The sequence below is a fragment of the Rhincodon typus genome, chromosome 21 (assembly GCF_021869965.1).
Source record: "Rhincodon typus isolate 14 chromosome 21, sRhiTyp1.1, whole genome shotgun sequence".
NCBI lineage: Eukaryota > Metazoa > Chordata > Chondrichthyes > Orectolobiformes > Rhincodontidae > Rhincodon > Rhincodon typus.
Window position 1 is genome coordinate 26,310,741 of NC_063352.1, and position 26,239 is coordinate 26,336,979.

The window sequence follows — 26,239 nt, forward strand, 5'->3', positions numbered from 1 at the left end:
TGCTCACCCACAAGTTTGATAAATCACCAAGACTAACGGTATACATCTGAATATACTTAGGAAACAAATATTGGATGATGCAACTAGAGTTTTCCAGACTTCTGTGAAATTTAAAATTGTGCCTGAAGATTGTAAATGGAGTTGATTGTGATTCTGCTCTTGGAAAGAAAGGAGAGTAAGATAAGCTAAGAAATCAGTTCAATTAATCTGTTAGTGATAAATGATTAGAATTTAGAATATAGGATGAAATTATTGAATATTGGAAAAATATAGCCAGTTAGTAAAGACTTCTAAAATGGCCATGATTATCAACCTTTGAATAAATGGGAGGGAGCATTGGGACCAGTCTGTGACAGAAGGGAACACTTGAACAGAACCAGAACTGAATCCTTGTGGGCAGGTTGATTAGTGCTGTGAGGAAATGTTTAAATTAATTCAACAAGGTGTTGGGCACCAGGATGCAGGATTTATTATTTAAATGAGGTGCACAAAGACCTGTGAGATACGGTTAGAGTTTGAAATAAGACAGAATTATGTGGGATCATGAGAAAATATAGCAAAAATATAAATTTGGTTCGGCGTTCATGTGTGCAAATACAAAAAGTGTAGTTAACAAGGCTGGTGAGGAACAGGTCCAAATAGTCACATAGAATTATAATGTAGTGGCAATACCTGATGCCTAGCTCAAAAAGCGGGAGGATCAGATTTTTAAACTTCCAGGGCATAGATATTCAGGAAAGATAGGAAAGGGGAGAAAAAGAAGTCAGTTTTGATTAAGGTACGAGAAAGAATGTTGTCCAGGATAAAGAGAATATCTTTGATTGGAATAGAGAAACAATGAAAGGACTATTATTATCCAATTTGGTGTATTTTATAAAACTGCACTTTATTTGAGATTAAAGATCCTTTTTCATCAAACAGCCATTTAGTAGTGTGGAGCTTGAGTATTGCTGGAAAAGGACACATTTTGCTGAGCTTTTCATCTTGCACCCATCAGGACAATTCGCAAGAAAATGAATTCAAGGGTAAAACAAACATTTTTGCTGTTTCACAGTTAAATGTCAATTATCATTAATTAATGTATTCTCCATAGCAACATCTCTACCAATCAGAGGTCACTTGATAATCAATAGCTGGCTCCTCTCCTGCAGATAAAACACTTCAACAAAATGTGTCTTTTTTCAGCAATTCTTAACTTTTTATCACTTTCAGATGGGAAAAAAAAATAAAAACTTCAAGTAAGTAGCTAACTCACAAATTAAGTTATAAAGTTCTTTACTTTACTAGCCTGGGATGGCTATAATTACAAGTTTAGGACACTAAATAACATACAATTTTCACATTTCCACTTTCTGTATTCTATATTGCCAATATTGCAGGATTTGCACCTTCTCTATAACAGTTCATTCACAGCAGCACTACTTGCTGTTGAAACCTGATTGCCTATCTGATTATAACTTCATCAATTTACAGATTCCTGACAAACTTTTGGGTGCATTCTGACTCTTGAAAAGACCAATCAGAAATGTGGCAATTTGCACGTGTTAAAAACAACCATATGTAATACGCATGCATATGTTCTGAAAGTGTTTCATGGCAACCTTAGACCAGAGCTTTCTTTAAATGCCTCAGGTCAGGGTATAGTCACCGAGTAAAGCTCCCTTTAAATAGGACCTTAACATACCCTGCCTGCATGCATTTGAGACTTTAAATGGGTCTGTTAATATGAGTAAACAAATATTCTCTATTCTAGGACAGAAATTCTTATACTGTGTGCTGAGATACATCATACTATTTTGATTAAAGTGGCTTCCTTGATTGCTTATTTTACCTTATTTCCTTTTGCAGGCTGAAGTCCGAGTGTCAGGCAGACCACTGTATCAGAGGCATTCGGCATCCAGCCCTCTGGGAGCATCTCCCATGGAAAGCAGCCAGGGTCCAAGTCCATACTGCAGCCCCGATCAGCAGCTATCACCTGTCCCAGCCAATCAGTTGCCAGGGGATCCAAATGAAGAGCTTTATAACACCATCAGTGGTTACAATATCCAGTCACCCACACTGAGTCCAGAAAGAATTGTATACAATGGACAGTTTTTAACAGGTACTTACATTTCACTTTGTAATAATTGGAATCCATTTAGTGCTTTTAAGAAGAGTTTTCTACTTGTTTAGCAATGGTGATTAGCTATTTTAAAGTAATAACATTTTGTAATTTTCAAAGAACCATTGTAACTGCGCTGAATTGTTTATGGGATTGTCATGGTACGTTTGTGACTAGGAGATCTGTTGTCACTTTGGACAAAAAAAAGTTATGCCTATTTTGATTTCAAAATTTGTCAGAATTTTTATATTTTGAGATTTTTTTCCTGATGCTCATTTACATTTGATTCGACTAATAAATAGATTAGAAAATACTGTACACACTTGTGGTAAGTACTGACACTTATTTGATGGCAACACTATAAATATCAGCTATAGTTAATCTATCACAATCATTAATCATTCAGCGATTATTCAATTATTGTTCACGATTGCAGTCAATGGCCAAACCATCATGTTACGTTTATCATTGATAGAATGCTCTCCTCCCTTATACAGCTTGCATAATGGTGAGAAAGGTGGGAAAATACAAAGCAAATCGAAAAACCAGAATCTCAATGTCAAGAAAACTTTGTCCGAATTTCCCCTGAAACATTAAATGGTGACTTCAGAATGTCGCCTTGAGTGATGACAACTTACTACCATGTATTTGTACCTCATTAAAGCACCAGTTCACCTTATTTATGTGCTCACTTCTAATTCGCCTTTCCTTCCTGAGAAACTCAATGACCCAAATTCCTGACATGTAAGTCAGAACATCTACCTGGTGGTAACAGCGTGGAGCTGGAGGAACACAGCAGGCCAGGCAACATCAGAGGAGCAGGAAAGTTGATGTTTCGGGTTGGGACCCTTCTTCAGAAATGGGGAGGGGTAAGGGAGATCAGAAATAAATAGAGAGAGGAGTGGGGCTGGAGAAGGTAGGTGGGATGGTGATAGGTGAGTGCTGGTAGGGAGTGGTGGGGATTGGTCAGTGAAGTGGAAGGGGCGGATAGGTGGGAGAGAAGATGGGCAGGTTGTGTCTCGTCAAGGAGGCAGGGCTGAGAGGGTGGGTTGGACAAGGGATGAAGCCGGGGTTGGGCAAATTTTAAAACTGGTGAATTCTATGTTTAGACCATCAGGCTGTAGGCTCCCAAGTCAGGATATGACATGTTGCTCCTCCAGTTTGCATTTGGTGTCATTGTGGCACTAGAGGAGGCCCAGGATGGATATGTCACCCAGGGAGTGGGAGGGGGAATTAACATGGTTGGCGACTGGAAGGTGTTACCATTTGTTGCATGCAGAGTGCAGATGCTCTACGAAATGGTCCCCTAGTCTACGCTTGGTCTCACCGATGTACAGGAGGCCACATCAGGAGCAACGGATACAGTAGACCAAGCTGGAGGATGTATAAGTGAACCCCTGCTGGATATGAAAGGCTTGCTTTGGGCCTTGAATGGAGATGGGGGGGGAGGTGTAGGGGCAGGTGTAGCACTTCCTGCGGTTGCAGGGAAGGGTGCCGGGTGTGGTGGGGTTATTGAGGAGTGTGGAGCGGACAAGGGAGTCGCGGAGTGAGCAGTCCCTACAAAAGGCAGGTGGGGTGGGGAGGAAAATACCTCTTTGGTCATGGGGTTGGATTGTAGGTGGCGGAAGTGGCGAAGAATGATACGCTTGATGTGAAGGTTGGTGGGGTGGTATGTGAGGATCAGGGGGATTCTACCTTTATTTTTGTTGGGGAAGGGCGTTTGAGGACAGAAGAGTGGGAAATGCAAAAGATGTGGTTGAGGGCATTTTTGATCACTGGAGGGGGGAGGTTCTGGTCCTTGAAATAGGAGGACATCTGGGATGTCCGGGAATGGAATGCTCCATCTTGGGAACAGATGTGGTGGAGGCGGAGGAATTGGGAGTAAAGGATTGCATTCTTGCAGGAGGGTGGGTGAGATGAAGTGTAGTGCAGGTAGCTATGGGAGTCGGTGGGCTTGAAATAGATGTCGGTATTGAGGTGGTTACCAGAGATGGAGACGGAGAGGTCCATAAAGGAGAGGGAGGTATCAGATACGGTCCAGGTAAATTGAGGTTGAGGTGCAAGGTGTTAGTAAAATTGATGAACTGTTCAAGCTCCTCATGGGAGCACGAGATAGCACCAATTCAGTCATCAATATAGTGGAGGAAGAGATGGAAAAGGGACTGTTCCACATATCCTACAAAGAGACAGGCATTGCTTGGACCCATGCAGCTGCCCATGGCCACCCCCTTAGTCTGTAGGAAGTGGGAGGAGTTAAAGGAAAAGCTATTCAGGGTAAGGACTAGTTCTGTTAAGCAGATGAGGGTGTCATTGGAGGGGGATAGGTTGGGCCTGTGGGAGAGGAAGAAGTGGAGGGCTTTTAGGCCATCTGCATGGGGGATACAAGTGTACAGGGATTGGATGCCCATAGCGAAGATGAGGTGTTGGGGGCCAGGGAATTGGAAGTCTTGGAGGAGTTGGAGGGCATGGGTGGTGTCCTGGACGTAGGTGGGTAGTTCCTGCACCAGGGGAGATAAGACAGAGTCAAGGTAAGCAGAGATGAGTTCAGTGGGGCAGGAGCAGGCAGAGACAATGGGTTGGCTGGGTCAGTCAGGATTGTGGATTTTGGGAAGGAGATAGAAACGGGCAATGCGGAGTTGGGGAACGATGAGGTTGGAGGCTGTGGGTGGGAGGTCACTTCAGGTGATAAGGTTATGAATGGTCTGAGAAACAATGGTTTGGTGGTCAGGTATGGGGTCATGATCAAGGGGGCGGTTAGAGGAGGTGTCAGAGAGTTGGCGCCTGGCCTCAGCTATGTAAAGGTCAGTGCGCCGTACAACTACTGCACCCCCCCCTTATCACTGGGTTTGATGGTGAGGTTAGGATTGGAATGGAGGGAGCGGAGGGCTGTGCGATCTGTGAAGGAGAGGTTGGAGTGAGTGAGGGTGTAGAGACTGAGGCGATCGATGTCACGATGGCAGTTGGAAATGAAGAGGTTGAGGGAGGATAGGAGACCGTGGGATGGTGTCCAGGAGGATGAGGTTTGTTGGAGGCGGGTGAAGGGGACTGCAGATGGTGGGTTAGATTCCTGGTCAAAGAAATAGGCACAGGGAGGTGGCCCATTTCTGAAGAAGGGTCCCGACCCAAAACGTCAACTTTTCTGCTCCTCTGCTGCCTGGCCTGCTATGTTCCTCTAGCTCCACACTGTGTTGTCTCTGACTCCAGCATCTGCAGTTCTTGCTATATTCCAAAGGTGGTTGGCCAGTTTTTTCCTGTAATGGAACAAAGATAGGGATTGAGTATAATGGAAATAGATGGAAGAAGGTAGCATTGTTGATATAGAATACATGGATTTCCAGCAAATGTTTGGTACAATGCTACACAACAAACTTGTGAGAAAAATTTTCAGTCAAGGTTGGATATTTTTTGGGCTGAGGAAGGTTTGTAATGGAGTTCCCCAGAGGTCAGTATTGGAACTCTTGCTTTTCCTGATATATCAATGATGTAAATCTTGGTGTGCAGGGGACAATTTCAAAGTTGGAGATGACACTAAACTTTGAAGAATTTTAAACTGTGAGGACAGTAGGGAACTCTAAAAGGACATTGACAAGATGGTGGAGTGGGCAAATAATTGCCAGATGAGTTTTTAATGCAGAGAGTTGTGAGATGAAACACTTTGGTCTGAAGAACATTGAAAGAAAATATAAAACACTGAAAACAATTCTAAAGGGTGTGTAGGAGCAGAGGGTCCTGGGTGTATATGTGCACAGACCGTTGAAGGTGGCAGGAAAGGTGGAGAGCAGTTAATAAAGCATACAAAATTCTTGGTTTAATTAATAGGGACATTGAGTACAAGAGCAAGGAGGTGATGTTGAATTTGTACAAGACACTTTTGAGACCTCAGCTGGAGTATTGTGTATAGTTGTAAAGGAAAGATGTGAATGCATTGGAGAAAATGCAGAAGTGATTTACAAGAATGTTTTCAGGAATGAGAAATTTCAGTGATGAGGATAGATTGCAGAAGTTGGGCCTGCTTTCCTTGGAGAGAAGATGGCTGCGAAGAGATTTAGTGGAGGTTTTCAAAATCATGAGCAGACTGGATAGAGTGGATAGGGCGAAGCCATTCCTTCTCATAAAAGAAAAAAGAAACTGAAAAGGGCACAGATTGAGAATGAAGTGCAAATAATGCAAGAATGATGTGAGGGAAAGCTTTTTCACACAGCAAGTAGTTAGGGTATGGATTGCATTGCTTGGAAATGTGACGGAGGCTGGTTCAATTCAGGCATTCAGAGAATGATTGTTTGGATAGAAATGGTATGCAGGTATATGGGGAAAAGGCAGGAGATTGGCACTGGGTAATAAAAATGATGCAAGCATGATGGGCTGGATGGCCTTCTTCTGCAGTAACAATTCTGTGATTCTCTAATTCTGTGAGGTGCAGTTAGTGGTAATGCACAAGCAGGAATAGTGGCAAGATATACCCAATGAGTGAGTAAGTAGCGCAGAGGGCAGGTAGAGTTATCAGTTTGCAAGGATAAGCCAGTTGAGAGCCATTGAGCAGACATGAAGCAAGCAAAACTGAGAGTGGTAGGCCATGAGCCTTGGTGAAATGTGCAGTGACAGCATAAGAGTGAGTCGTGGCTCCGTGAGTGTGAGGTAACAGAGCGAAGATGATGGAACTTACTCTTGCACAGTGCAGAAGATCTCCTTCCTCCATTCCTGGGCATCCATTTTCATCTAGGACCCAGGTTGCAATTTGCTCCAGGCTGGATCTAGCTGCCTGCATGGCATCCTGTGGCAGTGAACTAGAGAAAGGACTGCCCTCTTCTCCACCACTCCATCCAGCAGCAGCTCCCAATCCCTGTCTACAGTGGAGAGTGAGCTTTCTCCTTCCCTGGGCGTTGTTCAGAATGTAGGACCTCAAGCAATACAGCATAAGGGTCATTCCTGGCTTGCAGAATCTGAAGTAGTATGCATCTGGGCTCACTGGTTGAAGAGGCATTAATGCCAGAAGGTCCTGGCAGTGACATGTCCTTCTGCATCTCCAACCATATGATTCCCTGAGAAAGGTACCCAAGAACCTTGTTGCACAGTTAATAAGGTTAAGAACACAAGTTCGTGTGAGAAAAATCACTTCGCGCTATATTAGACTGGGCACTGTGCATCTCAATTTTTAAAAAAATCTTGAATTACAGATAAGGAAATTCAACCACTTAAGTGTTGTGCAAAAGAAAATCAGCAGGCACAAGTGATTTTAATTTTGGAATTTTAACTCCAGGACTATATCATCACAGACTTCTCCAGCTTTGGTTCTGACATGCCGTGCTGTTGTCTTCCACTTTGGTGAAATTGTGGCCATCCATCATTGCATCATTGTATTGCTTTTGAGTTCTGTTCAATGTTAAATCAAGTCATTTCATTTGTGTACAAAAGCCACATTTTGTGGCTACTGGAATCTGAAATAAAAACAGAATACTGGAAATATTTATCAGTGGAGAGAAAATGATAACTTCCATCAGAACTGGGAAAACATGGAAATGTACATGTTTAAGCAAGTGAAGAATGGGATGATGGAAATAGAACAAAAGGGAAGATCTGTGACAGGATGGAAGATAGGAGAAATTAAATGATGAAAGAGTTGATGGTTCAAGGCCAAAAGCAGTGTTCATGAAACAAGTAAAGTGTTACCTATTGTAGTTGGGTTGTGTTATGTTGGGACAGTGTCCCTTTTAAAGGATGAGTCAGGTGAGTCACGTCGGTGTGTCATCAGCCACGTTCATGGGCTTCTTCACACTTGTTTCAGGTTCTTACAGTGTGCACAACTTTGGCATAAAGCCTCCCTGACGGGTTGCAGAAATCAACAAGTTTGTGTGTTCTTCAGTTTTAATTGAAGTCTGGTAACTGCCAGCTGGTGATTCGGACCAGGTTGACCTGGTTAACTACGAGGTTCTTGATTGGGGTTCTTAACCTGGGCCAATCAGGAAAGCCTTGGCAGACCTATGTAACCAGGAGATTAGAATTAGAATTAGGAGAAGAACATTCGCTTACAACTGTCATCTGGAGTTGGGGTAAGCATTTCTGGCATCATGCCTCTATTTGGGAAGCGTGACTCATTTGACCCTGCTGTCGAAAACTGGGCCCAGTATGTTGACAGAATGCAATATTATTTCTGGGCAAATGAAATTGGGTCAGATGAAAAGCAACAAATAATCCTTCTGACTGCTTGTGGACCCGCAGCATTTTCGGTTATAAGGGGCTTAACTTGCCCAGAGGCACCAGCGATTAAAACCATCCAAGAGTTGACAGAGTTGGTTAAGGAATATTCTGACCTCAAACCTCCTCTAATCCTGAGATGCTGTCGGTTTTATTCGGCTGTGAGAGAATTGGAGCAATATGTATTGGGATTTGACGAGGTTACGATGACTGGCAGAGGCATGTGATTTTGGGTTAACCCTAAATGACATGTTGAGAGACCATTTGCTATGGAGGATCAATGGCATGATCATGCAGAAGCACCCACTAGCTGAAGCCCAACTGGACTTCAAACAGGCACTGCAGCTGGCATGTCATTAGAAAATGTGGGAAGTGGAGCATGGGAACTACAGGATATCACAATGGAAGTAGACACCTTCACCTGTCCGACTGGGCTTGGGGAACACCACTTGAGCGTAGTCAATCACAGAACTGCACGCAGGGCATGTCCTGAGCAGAGGGACCCTAGGCCAACCCTCAGCGAACCCCACAACAAAGCCAAGCCTCGGCCAAGTGGCTAAGCAGTTCTTCAGGATCTGGGCTGGCAAGCCATTGTAGTTGCTGATGGTATGTGGACTCAAGACAGCAAAGGAGTCCTACAAGGCCTGACTTGAGAAGAAAATCTCAGAGGCCTGTACCCAAGAGAGTGTACACACTGAAAAGTTCCCCTACAAGTGGGTTGGAACAATTAAATTGCTTAGTGACACCTAAATCAGAGTTAATTAAAATTAATGTTCAGTGAAATGGTCACCCAGTTCCTATGGAGGGCAATACTGGCGCAGCGGTATCTGTGGTGGCAGAATCTGTCTTAAACAAGATTCGCTCGGAACTCCAACGTTTGAACTTGCACAAGAACTCGGACTGAGGGCATACACTGGGGAGCCATTGCAAATTAAGGGTACAACTTCAGTTCTGGTCTACTATGAGAAGCAGTTGGTGCATTTTCCACTGGTGGTAGTAAAAGGCTCCAGCCCAAGCCTATTGAAGTGGAATTGGTTGAGACAGATTCACCTTGATTGGCTCAACATTTTTCAATTGGGAAATGGCTACCTCAGTGAAGTCCTAGTGAAATACCCAGGAGTATTTCAGGAAGGGCTTGGGACTATATAAGGGGCCAAAGCCACTTTATACTTTGACCAGGACGCAATTCCAAGATTTTGCAAGACCCACCCGGTGCCATTTGCCTTGTGGGCAAAAGTAGAGGTGGAAATCAGGAGGTTGGAGAGCAAAGGAATCATCAAACCAGTGCAGTTTTCAGAATGGGCAGCACCAATTGTACCGAATATGAAACCTGATGGCTCAGTTCGCCTTTTGGGGGATTTTAAGCAAATGGTAAATCACTTCTCACAGCTGCATAAATACCCGAACGCTCGCATAGAGGACTTGAATGCAAAGTTGGTTGGGGGAGTGTCTGTCCTTTTATGAAGCTGGATATGAGTCACGCCTGCCTGCAATTGCAACTGGATGAGGAGTATGCTACAATTACTACCCATATATCAAATAAAAGACTGCCATTTGGGGTATCATTAGCGTGTGGCCTTTTCCAGCGGACCATGGAGAACATTTTACAAGGGCTACCCCAGGTCGCCATTTATCTGAATGACATACCAAAAACAGGGAAGACCAATAAAGAGCACTTGGAGACCTTGGACATAGTACTTAAACATTTCTCCCAGGTGACTGTCCACCTTAGATGGGGAAATATGTGTGTTCCAGGCATCCCAAGTGACCTTTTTGGGTTACAGAGTGACTTGGAGGGGTACTTGAAGGTGGTGGTGTTCCCATATATCTGTTACCCTTGATCTTCTAGATGGGAGTGGTCGTGGGTTTGGAAGGTTCTGTCAGAGGATCTTTGGTGAATTTCTGCAGTGCATCTTGCAGATAGTACACACTACTGCTACTGAGCGCTGATGGTGGAGGGGTGAATGCTTGTGGATGTAGTGCTAATCAAGTGGGCTGCTTTGTCCTTGATGGTGTCAAGCTTCGTGAGTGTTATTGGGCTGCACTTATACAGACAAGTGGGGAATATTGCATCACACTCCTGACTTGTGCCTTGTAGATGGTTTCTAAGGTTTTGGAGTAGATTTGTAGCTCGGGTTGTGGATGTTGAGGTTGGTTGGCTCGCTGAGCTGGTTTGTTGTTCTGCAGAGCTACAAATCTACTCCAAAACCTTACAGACCTACAGGCGCAACATGCTCAAACTGGCAAGGAAATGGGAAAACTACGCCAAACGAGAGAGCGCAACCCGCAAACAACTCTACTTGCGGAACAACAAACCAGCTCGGCGAGCCAACCAACCTCAACTTGTAGATGGTGGACAGGCTTTGGGGTGTCAGGTGGAGAGTGACTCGCTGCAGTATTCCTTGCCTCTGACATGCTCTTATAGCCACTGCATTTATGTGGTGAGTCCAGTTGAGTTTCTGATCAATGATAACTCCCAGGATGTTGACAGTGGGGGATTCAGTGATGGTAATGCCATTGAATGTCAAGGGGGTGGTTGATGATGGTCATTGCATGGCATTTGTGTGGCGCGAGTGTTACTTACCACTTGTCAGCCCAAACCTGGATATTGCCCAGATCTCGCTGGAAAAGCTCAGCAGGTCTGGCAACATCTGTGAAGAAAAGTCAGAGTTAACGTTTCGGGACCAGTGACTCTTCTTCAGAACCCTCAGATGCTGCCAGACCTGCTGAGCTTTTCCAGCAACTTCTGCTTTTGTTCCTGATTTACAGCATCTGCAGTTCTTTCGGTTTTTATTGTCTAGATCTTGTTGCATAGGACACAGACTGCTTCAGTATCTGAGGAGTCGCAAATGGTGCTGAAAGTTGTGCAATCATTGGCGAACATTCCCACTTCCGATCTTATGATGGAGGGAAAGTAATTGATGAAATAGCTGAAGAATGTTGAGCCTAGGAAACTACCATGAGGAACTCCTGCAGAGATGTCCTGGAGCTGAGATGATTGACATCCAACAACTACGACCATCTTCCTATGTGTCACATATGACTCTAATCACCGGGGAGTTTTCCCCCAGTGCACACTGATTCCAGTTTTGCTAGGGCTCTGTGATACCACACTCAGTCAAATGCAGCCTTGATATCAAGGCCTGTCACTCTCACCTCACCTCTGGAATTCTGCTCTTTTTTGTCTATGTTTGAACCAAGGTTGTAATGAGGTCAGGAACCAAGTGGCGCTGGTGGAACCCAAACTGGGTGTCACTGAGCAGGTTATTGCTGAGCAGGTGCTGCTTGATAGCACTGTTATTGACACCTTCCATCACTTTACTGATGATCAAGAGTAGACTGATTGGGGGGGGTAATTGGCCGGGTTGGATTTGTCCTGCTTTTTATGTACAGGACATACTTGGGCAATTTTCCACATTGTCGGATAGATACCAGTGTTGTAACTGTACTGGAACAGCTTAGCTAGAGGAACAGCAAGTTCTGGAGCACAAGTCCTTAGTACTATTGCGGAATGTTGTCAGGGCCCATAGCCTGTAGAAGGTTAGAAGTCACACGACACCAAGTTGTAGTCCAACAGGTTTATTTGAAATCACAAGCTTTTGGAGCGCTGCTCCTTCATCAGGTGAAGTGAAGAGAAGCACACAGGCACAGAATTTATAATCAGAGAGATCAGAAGATCATACAAATGGTATGAGTGGAGTGTTGACAGGCTGAATAATAAGCCCCTGTAGGTGATCAAATGTGTCCGATGGTGTGAGTAAAGCTGAATAACAAGTGAAAGGATGACCTATAATCCAATTAATTGAGGCAGAGAACTAATTACAAAAAAACAAAATAAGGTGGTGCTGGAGACAAACCAAATGGCTAGGATATCATAATAGGTATGAGAGTCATATGCCCAGGGTCTAACAAAAGTAACAAAACTGTACAAATTAATTAAGGTAGAGATCATAAAAAGTTATCAAGGTGATGGTGTCAAAACAGAACAGTAAGGAAGATTTTACAGATCCAGAACAGTGTGGTGGGGTCACATGTAGTGCGACATGAACCCAAGATCATGGTTGAGGCCATTTTCATGGGTACAGAACTTGGCTATGAGTTTCTGCTCAGTGATTCTGCATTGTGTGTCTCGAAGGCTGCCTTGGAGGATACCTACCCGAAGATCAGAAGCTGAATGTCCTTGACCGCTGAAGTGTTCCCCGACTAGAAGGGCACATTACCATCTGGCATTTGTTGCACAGTGTCCATTCATCCGTTGTCTTAGCGTCTGCACAGTCTTGCCAATGTACCATGCCCCGAGGCATCCTTGCCTGCAGCGTATGAGATAGACAACATTGGCCGAGTCACATGAATACCTGCCATGTATGTGGTGAGTGGTGTTCCCAATTGTGATGGTAACATCCATGTCGAAGATCTGGCATGTCTTGCAGAGGTTGTTGTGACAGGGTTGTGTGGTGTTGTGGTCAATGTTATCCTGAAGGCTGGGTAGTTTGCTGCGAACGATGATCTGTTTAAGGTTTGGTGGTTGTTTGAAGGCAAGAAGTGGAGGCGTAAGGATGATCTTGGTGAGATATTCATAGAGCACGGTGTAGTTTCTCCACTCCTGGGAAGTACAGGATGACGAAGGGCACTCTATTGGTTGTGTCTTGTGTCTGTCGTCTGAGGAGATTGTTGCAGTTTTTCACTTTGGCACACTGGAACTGGCAATCGATGAGTTGAGCACTGTATCCCATTCTTATGTGGTCGCCTTTCAGCACCTTTTGGTGTCCGTTGTGTTCCTCCTCGTCTGAGCAGATCCTGTGTATATGCAGGGCTTGGTTCGTAGGGGTTGGCTACTTTAACATGTTTAGTGTGGAAGCTGGAGAAGGACAGCTTCGTGAGGTTAGATGTAGGCTTGCAGTAGAGTGAGGTGTTGAGATGTCCGTCCTTCATGGAGATGCGTATGTTCAAGAATGAGAATGATTCTGAAGAGTAGTCCATGGTAAATCTGATGGTAAGATGAAACTTGTTGATGTTGTGTAGTCGTTTCAGTGATTCCTCACCATGAGCCCAAAATGCAAGTTACTTTGAGAAGGGGAGTGGACCAGAGTTTTGCAGAGGCAGCAATTGTTTCAGAATGCTGAAAGAAGAAGGGAAGAAAGGATGTGGTTGTGTCATGCTTGAGATCGTGACACTGAGATGCATCCATGAAGATGAGAATTTTATGCCTTTTCCATTTCTGAATGTGGTCACTGTTTAGTTTTAATGAGGACAGAAAGGGAATGTGTAACCACTAGGATGTCAAGGAGGACTAGGCAGTACTGCCTGAATTTTTCTCTCCAACATTTGCACACTGTTTAGAGTGATGATTCCTCTGAGTACATCCACTGCTAAATACATGAAAGCATGGTTCATCGATGACAGCATGAAGAAGATCAAACAGACATTAGTGATACACATATTGGAGGTTATGGAAACAGATAAGCATTTCTGCAGCTACAGACCTGAATTCAAGATGGTTTGTTGTCTTCCTGGAACTCTTATATAAGACTCTACTTCTGAAGAGGAGTCACATTGGACCCAAAACATTAACTCTATTAATGTCTCCCTACAGATGCTGCCAGTCTGGCTGAGTTTCGCCAGCACTTTTTGCTTGGTGATTTCTGTCTTAAATAAAAAACAATGGTAGTAAACTCTATATTATTCCCAGCGTCCCATGTAAGTATAGAACAGCACCTTGGCTGTTCCTACATGCAAAGGACTGCAACAATTCAAGAAGGCAGCTCACAGGGCAAATAAGAATGGGCAACAAATGCTGGCCTAGCCAGTGATGCCCATATCCAGGTGAATTTGTTTTAAAAATGTGACAGGAGATATGGTATAGGTGGGAGAGCCTTAAATTCCTGATAATGTCTAAACTAGGCTTACTTCACTCTTAAGTGAATACGTGGAATATGATCATTAAAATTAGTCAACTTAGTCAAATTAGGTACAGATAGCCAATTGTAAACATAATGTGGTGATTATGGAGACTTGGTTTCAAAAAGTGTGGGACGGTGTTCAACTGTGAAAAGAAACGAAAGAAAACAGTGCGGTTGGCAGGATTACTGTGCTGGAAAGAGAATGTCCTAGAAGGGTCAAGGACAGAATCTATATGGTTAGAATTAAGGAACAATAAAGCTACAATTACATTGTTGAGTGTATTCTATAGATATCGGCTGGTGGGAAAGATGTAAAGCAACAAATTTACAAGTAAAGATATGAGAATTATAGGGTGTTTACAATGGGGGCTTTAGTTATTCTAAAATAGACTAAAAGAAGATAATAGGTAATAGTTTCAAGGGCTTAGTTTGATTGTTCAGGACAATTTCCTAGATAGGTATGTTTCCAGTCCAACCTAGAAGAAGGCATTTCTGCACCCTGGCTCTGGAAAATGATCTGAAATCAAATGGATCATTTGTCATTCAGAATCTTTTAGGGGACAGTGAATCTTTTAGGTTTGCCATAGTCCATTAAGGACGCATTACCAGAGGCATCCCTTTCCATTCTTCATATTTTTCTTGACTTTTCTGCCTGAAGGCAAGTCTGATTCATAGCATCACAATCTTCATCACGTGGACAAGAATGCAGGACCTCAACTGGAACAGGGATTGAACCTGATGATGTTGACAGCCAACTGAGTCAACCATCACCCAATGGCGTCTGTATTGCTCAGGAAAACTACCCTTTTTCATGCATGTTGTAGCTTGGAGATCTGAATACTCATGGTAGAGGCTCCAACTTCTTCTTATTACACGCTGTTTCGCAATCTCCCTCTCTCTTACTGCCTGACATATGTTGACATATGTTAGAAGGTCCTATAAGTCAATACTCAATGTATTATGAATGCTCCTTCCTTGGGCTTCAAGTTATGGAGTGGGACTTGATCCTTGAGCTTCTGAGTCAGAGGCAAAAATGGTACCACTGCTCTGTAAGTCCTCTCCTTTAGGTTGAGACAGTTGGTTGTGCACAGCTTGAGGGGCGTGCCACTTCACAAACCTGGGACGAGGTAAGGAGGCAGGCCTCCATGAACTATTACTAGGTTAGCCATGGGAAAGGACAAATCACATTCCAGGAGAGGGTTGATGAAATAGATGAGATAAGAAATAGAGCATATAACAAGCAGCAAAATGATGTGAATGACAAACATCAAGTTAATAATAATACAAGTGAGATCCAGATTGATTATTAAAAGTTCAGAGGGGAGGAAAGTAAGAAATGAAATAAAAAGCGAAGAGAAAGTATGGGAAGAGACCGGCAACAATAGTGCTGAATTTAACAGATGCAGCAATGTTCCCAGCCACTGGCTGGAAAGGTGGTGTCAGTCTGCAACAGTATTTTTTGAAAAAGCCACAACTAATTTCAATGACAGGCAGGTAGTTAACTGCCTTCTCTCGGATCTTCTCCCAAGTGAGAGAGGCAATCCCAAAGGGAGAAAAACAGTAAAACAAACAATAATACTTGGAAATGAATGTACTGGATCATTTATTTTGAAGTACACAAAAGTCAAATGAGTTCAGCTCATTTGGCAATTTTACTGGTTTTTCTTCCTGGGGTCAGATTTCTGAGAATTATTGGCCAATCAGATGGCTGGAGGTTCCTCATTCAGTTCCAGCAATGTCACTGGGAGTAGAGCTCCAGAGGAGGAAGACCAGAATTAAGGTGAGTTTGGAGAGATCACTGGAGCTAGTCAGATAGGACTTGGTGAAATGAGGGGGTCTGTGTTTCAGCCTTTACTGTTATGGAGTGTGTGTAGGCCAAGGGGTGCTCAATCAGGAGGACCCACCGCCAACCACAGTATGTGGAAGCAAGGGAGGAGAATCGGGAAATTAGGCAATCTGTCTCCCCAGCTTTCCCTCCTGAATCCACAGCCATTCCCCCTTCCCTTCACTTCCTAGCCCCCAGCAGAGGGGTAATTACGTTCCACTCATTAAAGGAAATCTCTAAGCCTTCAATAAGCATAGAAATAGTAAAAGTGTGGCAAAAGAAGGATAGGGCCAGTCTGGGTGCACAAAGTGTGTTTTGCACGTAGAGATAAGACACTTGGCTGAGGTACTAAATGAGTACTTTGCATCTTTGTCTACCTAGGAAGAAGATGCTGGCAAAGTCACAGTGAAAGAGGAGATAGTTAAGGCACTGGATGCGCTAAAGCATGATAAAAGAGAAGTATTAGGTAGGCTCTGTTAAGTCATTAAATCTTTTAAGTTGTTTAGTCATCAGGATCAGATCAGATGGATTGGAAGATGCCAAATGAAGTAAGGGTGGAAATTGAGGTGACACTGGCCATAAACTTACAATCCTCCTTAAATGAAGGGATGGTTTTTGTCAAGGTTCATCCCAAGCAGCTCCATGATGCAAGACTCTGTGCTCTATGGTCTGTTCCCCGTGATGCACACCAAGACAAACATCGACTGCAGCTGAAGGACTGACAACTAGTGAAAGACGGTCTTTGGTCTGTCCAAAACTTGTTGGTCTTCCAGAGCAAGGAGTTGACCTCAACCAAGTGTTACAGACTGGCACATTCCAAGGTCCAGGACTACGTGCTGAGGGACGCACTAAAGCTTAGGGTAGTTGCCACTGAAAAGTGCAGTGGGCAAAGACAAAGTTAAATGGGGGGCCGTTCAGTTATCAGACCCTCCCACTGCCTTAAATAGATGTAAATATAATCTTGTACAAGTAAGAAATGCCTTTGGTTTGTTTGCTGGATAGAGTCAAGCTCCAAAGTTTGTTTCTTCATATGCTACTGTGTGGAACTGAACTGCTTTAGTGACTTTCTGTGTATATAAAGATATTTTATGAATAAAGTATATTTTTGAAATTAAAAAAAGGGATGCTGCCAGAGGATTGACAAATTGCAAATGTTATCCCTCATTCATCAAAAGGAATAAAGATAAGCCCAGCGAATGTGGGCCAGTCAGTAGTGATAGCCTTTAGAAACAGCAATTCAATACAAAATTAATTGTCACTAGAACAAATGTGAACTAATTCAGGCAAGTCAACAGGAAATGTGGGTAAATTATGTTTTACTAATTTGATAGAAATTTGTGATGAGATTGATGAAAGTAATGCAGTTGATGTGATGTATTTCCAAAAAAGTGTTTGATATGTCAATACCTTGCTCAAGTGCTGCATAATAGGTTTGTCAGCATGGTTGAAGTTCCTAAAATAAAAGGGAAGTGGCATCCTGGATATAAAGTGGCTGAGTGATAGGAAACCGAGAGTAATAACGTACAGTCTTTCAGACTGGTGAAATACTCATGGGGTTCCACGATTATAAATTTCCCATGGATTCCTGTTAAGACGACTACATTTCTTGTTGCAGAGCACTGCACAATTCAAAATTTGTGGATAACAAAAACTTGGATGTGTTGCAAATTGTGAGGAGAATAGTAATAGACTTCAGCAGGACATAGCTAGGCTAATGGAATCACTGGCATGTAATGGGTGAAATCTAATGCTGTGAAGTAATACATTTTTGTAGGGAGAACATGAAGAGGCAATATAAAATAAGGGTTACAATTCCAAAGGTGGTGTGGGAGCAGAGAGACCTGGTGGTAAATGTACACCAATTGTTAAGGATAGCACTGCAGATTGGAAAACAGTAAGGTATATGGGATCCAAGGCTTTATAAGTAATGGAAGAAATTAAGCTGACCCTCTGTGAAAAGACTGGTTCAGCTTCAGCTGGAGTGTTGTATCCAATTGTGGGCTGTGCAATTTCAACAGGATGGGCATATATTAGAGAGGATGCAGGAAAGATTTACAAGAATTGTTCCAGGGATGAAGGACTTCAATTACATGGATAGATTCCTTAAAATAGATAATCTTGAGGGATCTGATCATAGTGTCCCAAGTCAGGAAGAGACTGTCCAGAGTAGTTCGAAAGAAACTATTTTCATTCCAGAAGTGTTGAGGCAGAGGAGACCAACTCAAGGTGGTTGGTGAAAGAAGCAACAGCAGCATGAAGAATATTTATTCTTGCACAATGTGGTGAGCAGCTGAATACATCAGCCGTGAGTGAGGTGGAGGCAGATACATTCAGGTGTTTTAAAAAGGAATTTGGACATGCACCTGTACAGAAAAAAAATTTGCAGAGCTGCAGGATAAATGTGAAAGAGTAGGACTAACCAAATTGTTCTTGCATAGTGCTGGCACAGATGTGACTGGACAACTGGCTTTCATTTATACTATGACCATTCCATGATCTGTTTATCCAATTTCCCTTTGAAGGGCTACCATTGAATTTGTTTCCGGCACCCTAATAGGCAGTGCTTTTCCTCACATAACCTCTGTTGTTTTGCCATTTGCAAGAAGTTTGTACTTTTTCTTTATAAATGCTTCTGCTATTAGAAACAGTTTATCCCATTTACTTTATCCATGATTTTAAACACCTCTATCAAGTATCATTCTCATTTTATTGGCTACTGGTGAACAACTACCGCTGCTTAGTCTATGCGCTTAACTGTAATTCCTCATTTCCCTGGAAGTGTTTACTAACTCTCTTCTGCACCTACTTAATCCTTCAAATCTTTCTTAAAGTGTGAACACAACATTACTGAAGCCTGTCTGACTGACATTCAGTTAGTTCATAGCTGATCTTATCTCTTACCTTTGTTCTTTATCTCTTAATACCCTTGCCTAACCCAAGTCTGTCAATCTCAGTTTGTGTATTTTCAGTTAATTCACAACTTCAACAGCTTTCTGCGGGAGATGGTTCCAGATTTCCATCACCCTTTGTATGAAGAAGTGCTTCCTGACATTATGATATCACTTCTGAATCAGCCTGGCTATAATTTGATCTGAACTCCACCCCCTACCAACCCCACCAAAGGAAATAGTTAATATCTATTCACTCTATCAAATGCTTTAATCATTTTAAATGCTTCAATTAGATCACTCTTCAGTCTTCTATACTCAAAGGCCTGTAAATTTAGTTTATGAAATTTACCCTCAGATTATAATCTGAGGCAAAAAATAACAAATGCCATGTTGTGAGGATGGAGCTTCCAGTGTGCTCTGTATCTGAATGGTGTGATACATGTTTGTACCATACATAGGGTTTCCGACAGACAGCTCTCTTGACGGGAACCAAGTGGTGCTAATGTCTCTTCCAGATGCTATTGCAGAGCAACATTGCATCAACAGCATTTGGGGATGATGCATCTTGTGGGAGAACCAAGGAGGGGAAGGGAGCTGACAATAAAATCTATTATCGAAATAAATGTTAACATTTATTATCTTTGGAAACATTTAGATTAAGTTACACTTTTGCATCAAATTAGCTAATATTTATCTCTTCTTTTTTAGGCCATGGCGCTCCAAGTTTTGAGACCGAGGAAGATGCTGGTTGTAATAAAGGTAGTCCTAACGTAAATCCCCTCACACAGCCCAACCAACTTCACTACCAGAGTCCATCCAAGCCTGTAGAAGGCAAAGGAGCTGCCTCTTATGCCAGTGTTCTTCGAGCTCCACCCAAGACCAGATTGAAGTTGTCTTCAGAAGCAGATAGGAAACCTATTGATCCTATTTCTATATTGCAGGACCTGAGTAAGAGGTCATCCTTAAACGACAGTGGCTACTATTCTTATTTTGAATAATTGAAGTAGCAGATTACGATCACATGATTTAATTTACAATGCACTTCTCATTGTTTTCTTTTGAGACATTATTGTTTTTCTTTAAAACCCTTTTTTGTAAGATATTATTGCGTGCACATAAAGATTTCTATAGATGCTATATTGGACATGTAGAAAGCTGTCATTTGTGAAAATGTTTCTTTTTACGAAAGCTTTTCATCTCTGCTTATTTGCACATGAAGATGATTTCTGTTGAAATGGGTGTTGTGAGTTTTTGTGGGGTTTGTTCTATTTATTTTGTATTTTTTTGGGAGGGAAAATGTTGTACCAAAGCTTAATTTAGACTTTTAATTTTGCTGGTGTTTGATTTTGTACTAATATGAGCGTGACACATGATGCAGCCCTCTTCCAACCAAAGAGGAAAATCAACCACACTTCTCAGAATCAGTCTGCCATATTCATAAAGAGCATGGTTGGAAACTAATTGATGTGAGAGAGAAGCTAAGCCCATTAATATTACTGTAATCAGTGTTTCAAAGATCAAGAGTAACATTGCAAGAGAAACACAGTGATATTTTAAATTCTGTTTGTTTTCTAAATTTTACAAACTTCTGTTCTCACTGAGCTTTGTATTTATGTTACGGGGTGAATATGCTCTATTGGAGCTGTAATACTGTCTTCCGTCGTGAAGATATGACATAGCAAATGTGATGAGCTTTTAGCACTGCCACTTCTGACCTTTTGCATTTTCAGTGTTCTTTTGAATCTCAGTGTCCAAGTTATATATTTGACATTATCCAAAGTCTGTAGTGTTTCTCAATTCTCTTTATGTAGTAATGTATTTAATATGGTATTTAAAAACAAATCTTGACTGCATTCAGCATTTGTAACTGTTGTAATTTTTCAGTTGCTAAGCTACGCTATGATTTCTTAAACTGCATGGTGTCCACCTTAAATGGTAATGACCTCCTTTCTTTGAATTTTTAGTTACTTTCCTCTGTTGCACAGAAAGTCTAATTCAAGACTGTATCGACAGTTGTATGCTTCCAATTTACTGACAGCTCAAGCTGTTCACTTCAAGAAGCTATGCGGAAAAATGTTTGATTCTGGCTATTTTAATCTTGCATTATTTTGGCGAAGTTGTCGCTATTTTTGTTATTTATTGTACATAAAACAACTAATTAAATATTTTGGTGAAAAAAAAACAAAAGCTGTTTCATATTTTAATTAAAAAGTCTTGCAAAGACCTCCACCTGCTTGCCTTGGTACATTGCCCTCTCACCTTGCCTCAGTCGAATCTAACCTTGCTGCACTTGGTCCTAACTGGTAAGCAGGTGATGGCCGATTTAATGCAACTTACAGTAGAATAGGGAAAGTAGGCAAGAATTGGTAAAAGGCTTTATAAAGGCTTGCCAAGTGGTTATTGGGCTGGTGAGGAACAGATTTGCCCTTGAAATAACGCATCGTGTCTTACATGCTGTACTGCACTTGTCATTACAAATAAGCAATTCCTTCAACTCACCAGAGCAACATCACACGACATATGCTAATACATTCTTATAATCTATTCTATATGAAAATCACTGGATGGATCAAAACGTTCATTCTCAGAGTTCATGGAAAACATCTCTGTCGGGTTTATATGTCAAGATCTATTATAAAAGCATCCGCAGTAAGTAGCTGTGGTACTAATTACACCTGTCGGCGCTGTTTTGAAAAAGGTTCCAGTGCAATTAATTTTCTTTGCTTATAAGTTAAAGTTACATAACTGTCTCCCTTCATCTAGGTTCAATATTAGTTTCTGTCAGAGAGTACCACACTTCCTATCTGTCCCAGAAGTGAATAGGAACACCACAAGTTTCATATCTTTTATAATATAAGGAATGTAAAACAAAGATGACCATTCTTAAAATGAAAGTCTCACTGGTTTGGGTGTCCTGCTGCAGCTCAACAGAGTGTAGTTATCCACCCTTGTATCCATCAGTTCTAAACAACTCAGTTCGGCTTTGCTCAATAACTCTTCCATAATGTTTTGCTCGTCTAAAACCTTGTACAAAGCTTTCAACTGGCTTCTGCTGATCTTCCAGTTGTGATGACACATGATGAAATACCCAAAATGATCAGATGTTTTTACATTTTCTTTGTCCTCAATATTATACAATGTAGGCTATGGTGGCCCACTAATACCTCAATTATCCAGCTCTTGGGCACCTGTAGGTGCAGCTTTTGGTTCAAGTCCTTGGCCTGCCTACCTCCACATCTTCCACTAAACCTCCTGCACTGACTGTGTTTCTGAATTTGACCTCTGTTGTAGCCCAGAGTCTGATTTCAAACAGTATTATGAACCTTGCTCTGCCACATCAGCCTGTGCTCTATACCCCTCTCTCTCAACCTCCGCCTGCTTGCCTTGGTACGTCGCCCTCTCACCTTGCCTCAGTCGAATCTAACCTTGCTGCACTTGGTCCTAACTGGCAAAATGAAATGTCATGGAGAATCAAGTAATATTAGAAAACTTCATGTAAGTGCACATTCCATAATACTATTCACACATTCTGTTAGACATTCCATGTGAAATGTGTGATGGGTAAAATCTATGTTGTAGTCATACCTGATTAATGTACAATTTAAATTTGTTAATAGCAATCGTTAATTACTGTGCCAGGGCACTCTTATGAAAAGCAGCTACCTAAGCTTCTAATGAAGAACAATCAAGGGCTTGAGGAGAAATCCTGAAGAAACATGTCAGGAGAGCCCATCAATAAATGGAGAGATGAGCTAATCAAATTGCTCAAAGTAATCTGTCCAGTGTGGGGTCAAAATAATTTATCCAACATGAGGAAAAACCAATTATGGTTCTGCAATGTAACTGTGCTTATGACTTGTTTGAGCATTATTTGCTTATAACTTGACTTTTAATGGGTGAAATAATGGAAACAGTGGATTGCCTTAAACTGAAGACATTGTTACTTTAAAAAACATTCAATGAGTAACCTTCTTTGCATTTCATGAAGATGCTATTCACTAATATATGAAATAGGAGTAGAAATAAGCCATTCGGCCCCTCAAGTCTACTCTGCCTTCAATAAGATCATGGCTGATCTGTTTGTGTTTTGAATTCCACATTCCTATCTTCCTCAAAAGCCTTTGATTCACTTATCTAAACTATCTAACAATCTACAACAAACACAGAAAGTGCTGGAGAAACTCAGCTTTTCTGGCAGCATCTGTGCAAAGAGAAACAAAGTTAACTGAAGAACAGTCTTTGCTTCGAGTCATATCGAACTCAGAAACATTCCTATCTGATTTCTCTCATGCTCTCATTTATTCAGCCTGATTAATCTTTTAATCATTCTCTGCCTTTTTGTAAAATTCTGATCTATCATGTGACGTGTCTCCCATCATTGTGCAGCTATATGGTCTTTCCTTAAGTTTGCTTTCCTTAACTCCTTTAATTCACCACAGATGGTGAATCCTCCCTTTGGAATATTTCTTTATTGTAGGAATATACTTGTTCCGAGTGTTTGGAAATATCCCTTAAACGCTTATCACAGCATCTCTGTCGATCTGTCTGCTAGCCTAATATGCCAGTTAACTTCAGATGGCTCAGGTTTTATGCCCACAAAGTTGACCTTATTTAGGTTTAAAATACTAATTTTCGACCCAATTTTCACTGTTTCAAACTGGATATAAAATTCAATCATATTGAATCAGGCACCTAGAGGTGCGTTTCCCTTGAGATCATTAATCCTGTCACATTGTATATGTTAAGTCTAATATCACCTACTCTCTGGTCTGTTCAAAAATATACTGCTCCAAGAAACTCTCACTAAAACATTCTATGAACTTTTCATGCAGGTTACTACTGCCAGTCTGATCTTTTTCAGTTTAGATGTTGATTAAAGTCACTAATCATTATTGCTTTATTTTTATCATGAGCACCAAATATTTCTTCTTGTATATTGTCCCACATTGTGGTTACTGTCAGGGAGTCTGTAGACCACTCCCACTGGTGACTTCTTTTCGCTACTATTCCTCATCTCCATCCAAACCAATTCTGAACCAAGCTCATCTCTAACTTTTACACAAACGTTAACTTTAGTTGACAGTGCTACCCCTTCATATGAATACAATCGTTGATGTTCTGCCCTTGGAAAATCATGTCATTTTGGAAAAAGTGGAGGGTTTTTTCCTGTTGTTGCTGGTGGTCTGCTGGAAAATGATGTAATTGCTCTGGCAATGCTTAATGTGTGGATGAGTTGATGTTGCCCATGTACCCTGTGACTGCCTAGAATCAGTCTGAACACTAAGTGTTAAGAACAGACTCGAACAATGTGAAGGAGCAGGCTGACCAATAGTTAGGTTATAACATGATAAGATTCTGCTGCAGTTTCTCCTATGAAGGTGAGTCTATAAAGATCTGCTTTCATGTGCAGGTCTGAGTCAGAGGGTAATGATGGGTGCGATCCTCCTTTTGTTCTCTCCCTTTCTATCCAAATGACTAATATGCCCAGTATTCCCATGGGAATGTAATGTGAATTTCAGCAAAAGGCAGTGGCAAAACTTGATGCAAATACCTAAATTTTCCATGCAGTTCAAAACTAAAATGCATCAATTCAGCATGATTGCAGTTTCTAGTATCAGCCTCAATTTAATCATTTCAGGCAAGACTCCAAATATCATTCTTGTCTCTGCGGGCATCCATTTGGATGGGCAGGAACTTGCATGCTGCTGCAGGAATTAAGGAATGAAGCCTCATTAACACCTTGAAAAGAACTATTTATCCTGTAAGTCGATGTTGCTCTGATCTGCTGGAGAGCCCCCAGATTGTCAAATGACGTTGTTAAAGTATTTCTCTCATAATTTAGACAGTGGACAGTCTTCCTTTTTGACAAACATATTTTGTTTTGTCTTGTTAGCTGCTCCTTTAAATGAGGAACAATTTGTGATCACAGAGCCTCTGGCTAATGTGTTGCAAATGTTTTGCAATTTGTTGTGGTTTTTCTGCTCATAACAAGCTTAAGTGAGGTCAAACACAGAAAGACTAAAATAATCAGCCTCTGCAATTGGTTCAGTTATTGTATATGACAGCCTGTTATTTTTCTGAGTGCAGCTGGCAGTTGTAAACCTTGATAAAAGGTCGCGAGCTATAAAAAGGAGTCAACTGAGAACAGTGCTTTGAGCTGAGCTGAGTTAAATAAACTGAAATCTTCACAGAATGGTGGGTCGATTCTACTCACTGATACATAGGTTTCACTGCATCTCTTGCCTAACAAAGATAATTCTTGCACACTTTTCAAAGAAAAGGGAGGAACAGTCAAGATCGGGCTGCTCAAGAGGTGTAGCCTATAGAAGGTTAATCTCTTGGTTTAGCTGCTATGAGATAAGGCCAACTCATGCACTCTTGCTATCTGGATACCTTTAGTGCACATGCAGGACCAAGGCGAAGCACAATAATTAAACATAGCTCTATGGACATGCGATGGGCTGTGAAAAATTATGCCTGACATTGCTAGCTGTTTAGACATAAATCTTGAAGAGGTTTGGTAGCAATATTGACTTGGCATGAATGGGAGCACACAGGAAATATTCTGTATTTAATGCCATGTTGATGGTGAATTCAGAATCTACCCAGGATCATTTGTGCTGAACGAATCAAATTGTCTTGTAAATATACCTCTTAGCCAGAAAAAGATTGCTTTTCATTCCCTCTTCAAATTCCTGTTGTTCCTTGAAAATAAATGGATAAAGGCACCTCTTGCCTCAGATGTCATCTCAAGCATCATAGAGCCCTGGTGCTAAAATTATTGCTCTTCTTCCATAAAACTGTTGAAGTAAAATATATTTTGGGCTGTATCTTAAGTTTTGAAAGGAACCAACACCTGAAATCCAGCAACACTGACTAGCGCTCCCTCCCTGTGCCATTTTGGCATATGCTTTGCTGGTTTTTCTTCTAAATTACCCTGCCAGTGCCTTATATTTGCACCCTATGGGGCTCTCCTCTTTTCGATCAGAAAGCACCATTCCGTTGTTTATAAATCACCCAGGTAGTATAATCAGCCTGGCAGTTCTTAGCTCTCTCTTCCTCTCTCTATCAACTCACAGCAATGTTGTTCTTAACATCAGCCTGTTGGTCAAAGCTGAGCACATCTCATTCTAATTGTGCAACTTTCCCTGCAATCACTTACGTTTCAAACTCAAAAAAATAGCCTTTTCTTTCTCAAACAACTTGTCCTTATTATGGTAATACTTGCATTTACAAAACACCAGACTATTATCGAACAGCTCAGTTGAATTACCTCTTAAATGAATTTATATTTACTAAGGGCTACGCACAGTTGTTTCAGCTACAGCCT

At 41.7% G+C, this 26,239-nt stretch overlaps 1 protein-coding gene across 1 annotated transcript in view; it reads left to right on the forward strand.

Annotated features, from left to right (window-relative positions):
• The window catches only part of LOC109936213 (probable helicase with zinc finger domain), a 198,378-nt gene extending 177,282 nt beyond the window's left edge, over positions 1-21,096 (forward strand). The window contains exons 10-11 of the mRNA XM_048609707.1: positions 1,849-2,101; positions 19,618-21,096. Coding sequence (XP_048465664.1) covers positions 1,849-2,101; positions 19,618-19,907 — 543 coding nt within the window. The 3' untranslated portion in view covers positions 19,908-21,096. The remainder of the gene's footprint in view (positions 1-1,848; positions 2,102-19,617) is intronic.
• The last annotated feature ends 5,143 nt before the right edge of the window (positions 21,097-26,239 follow it).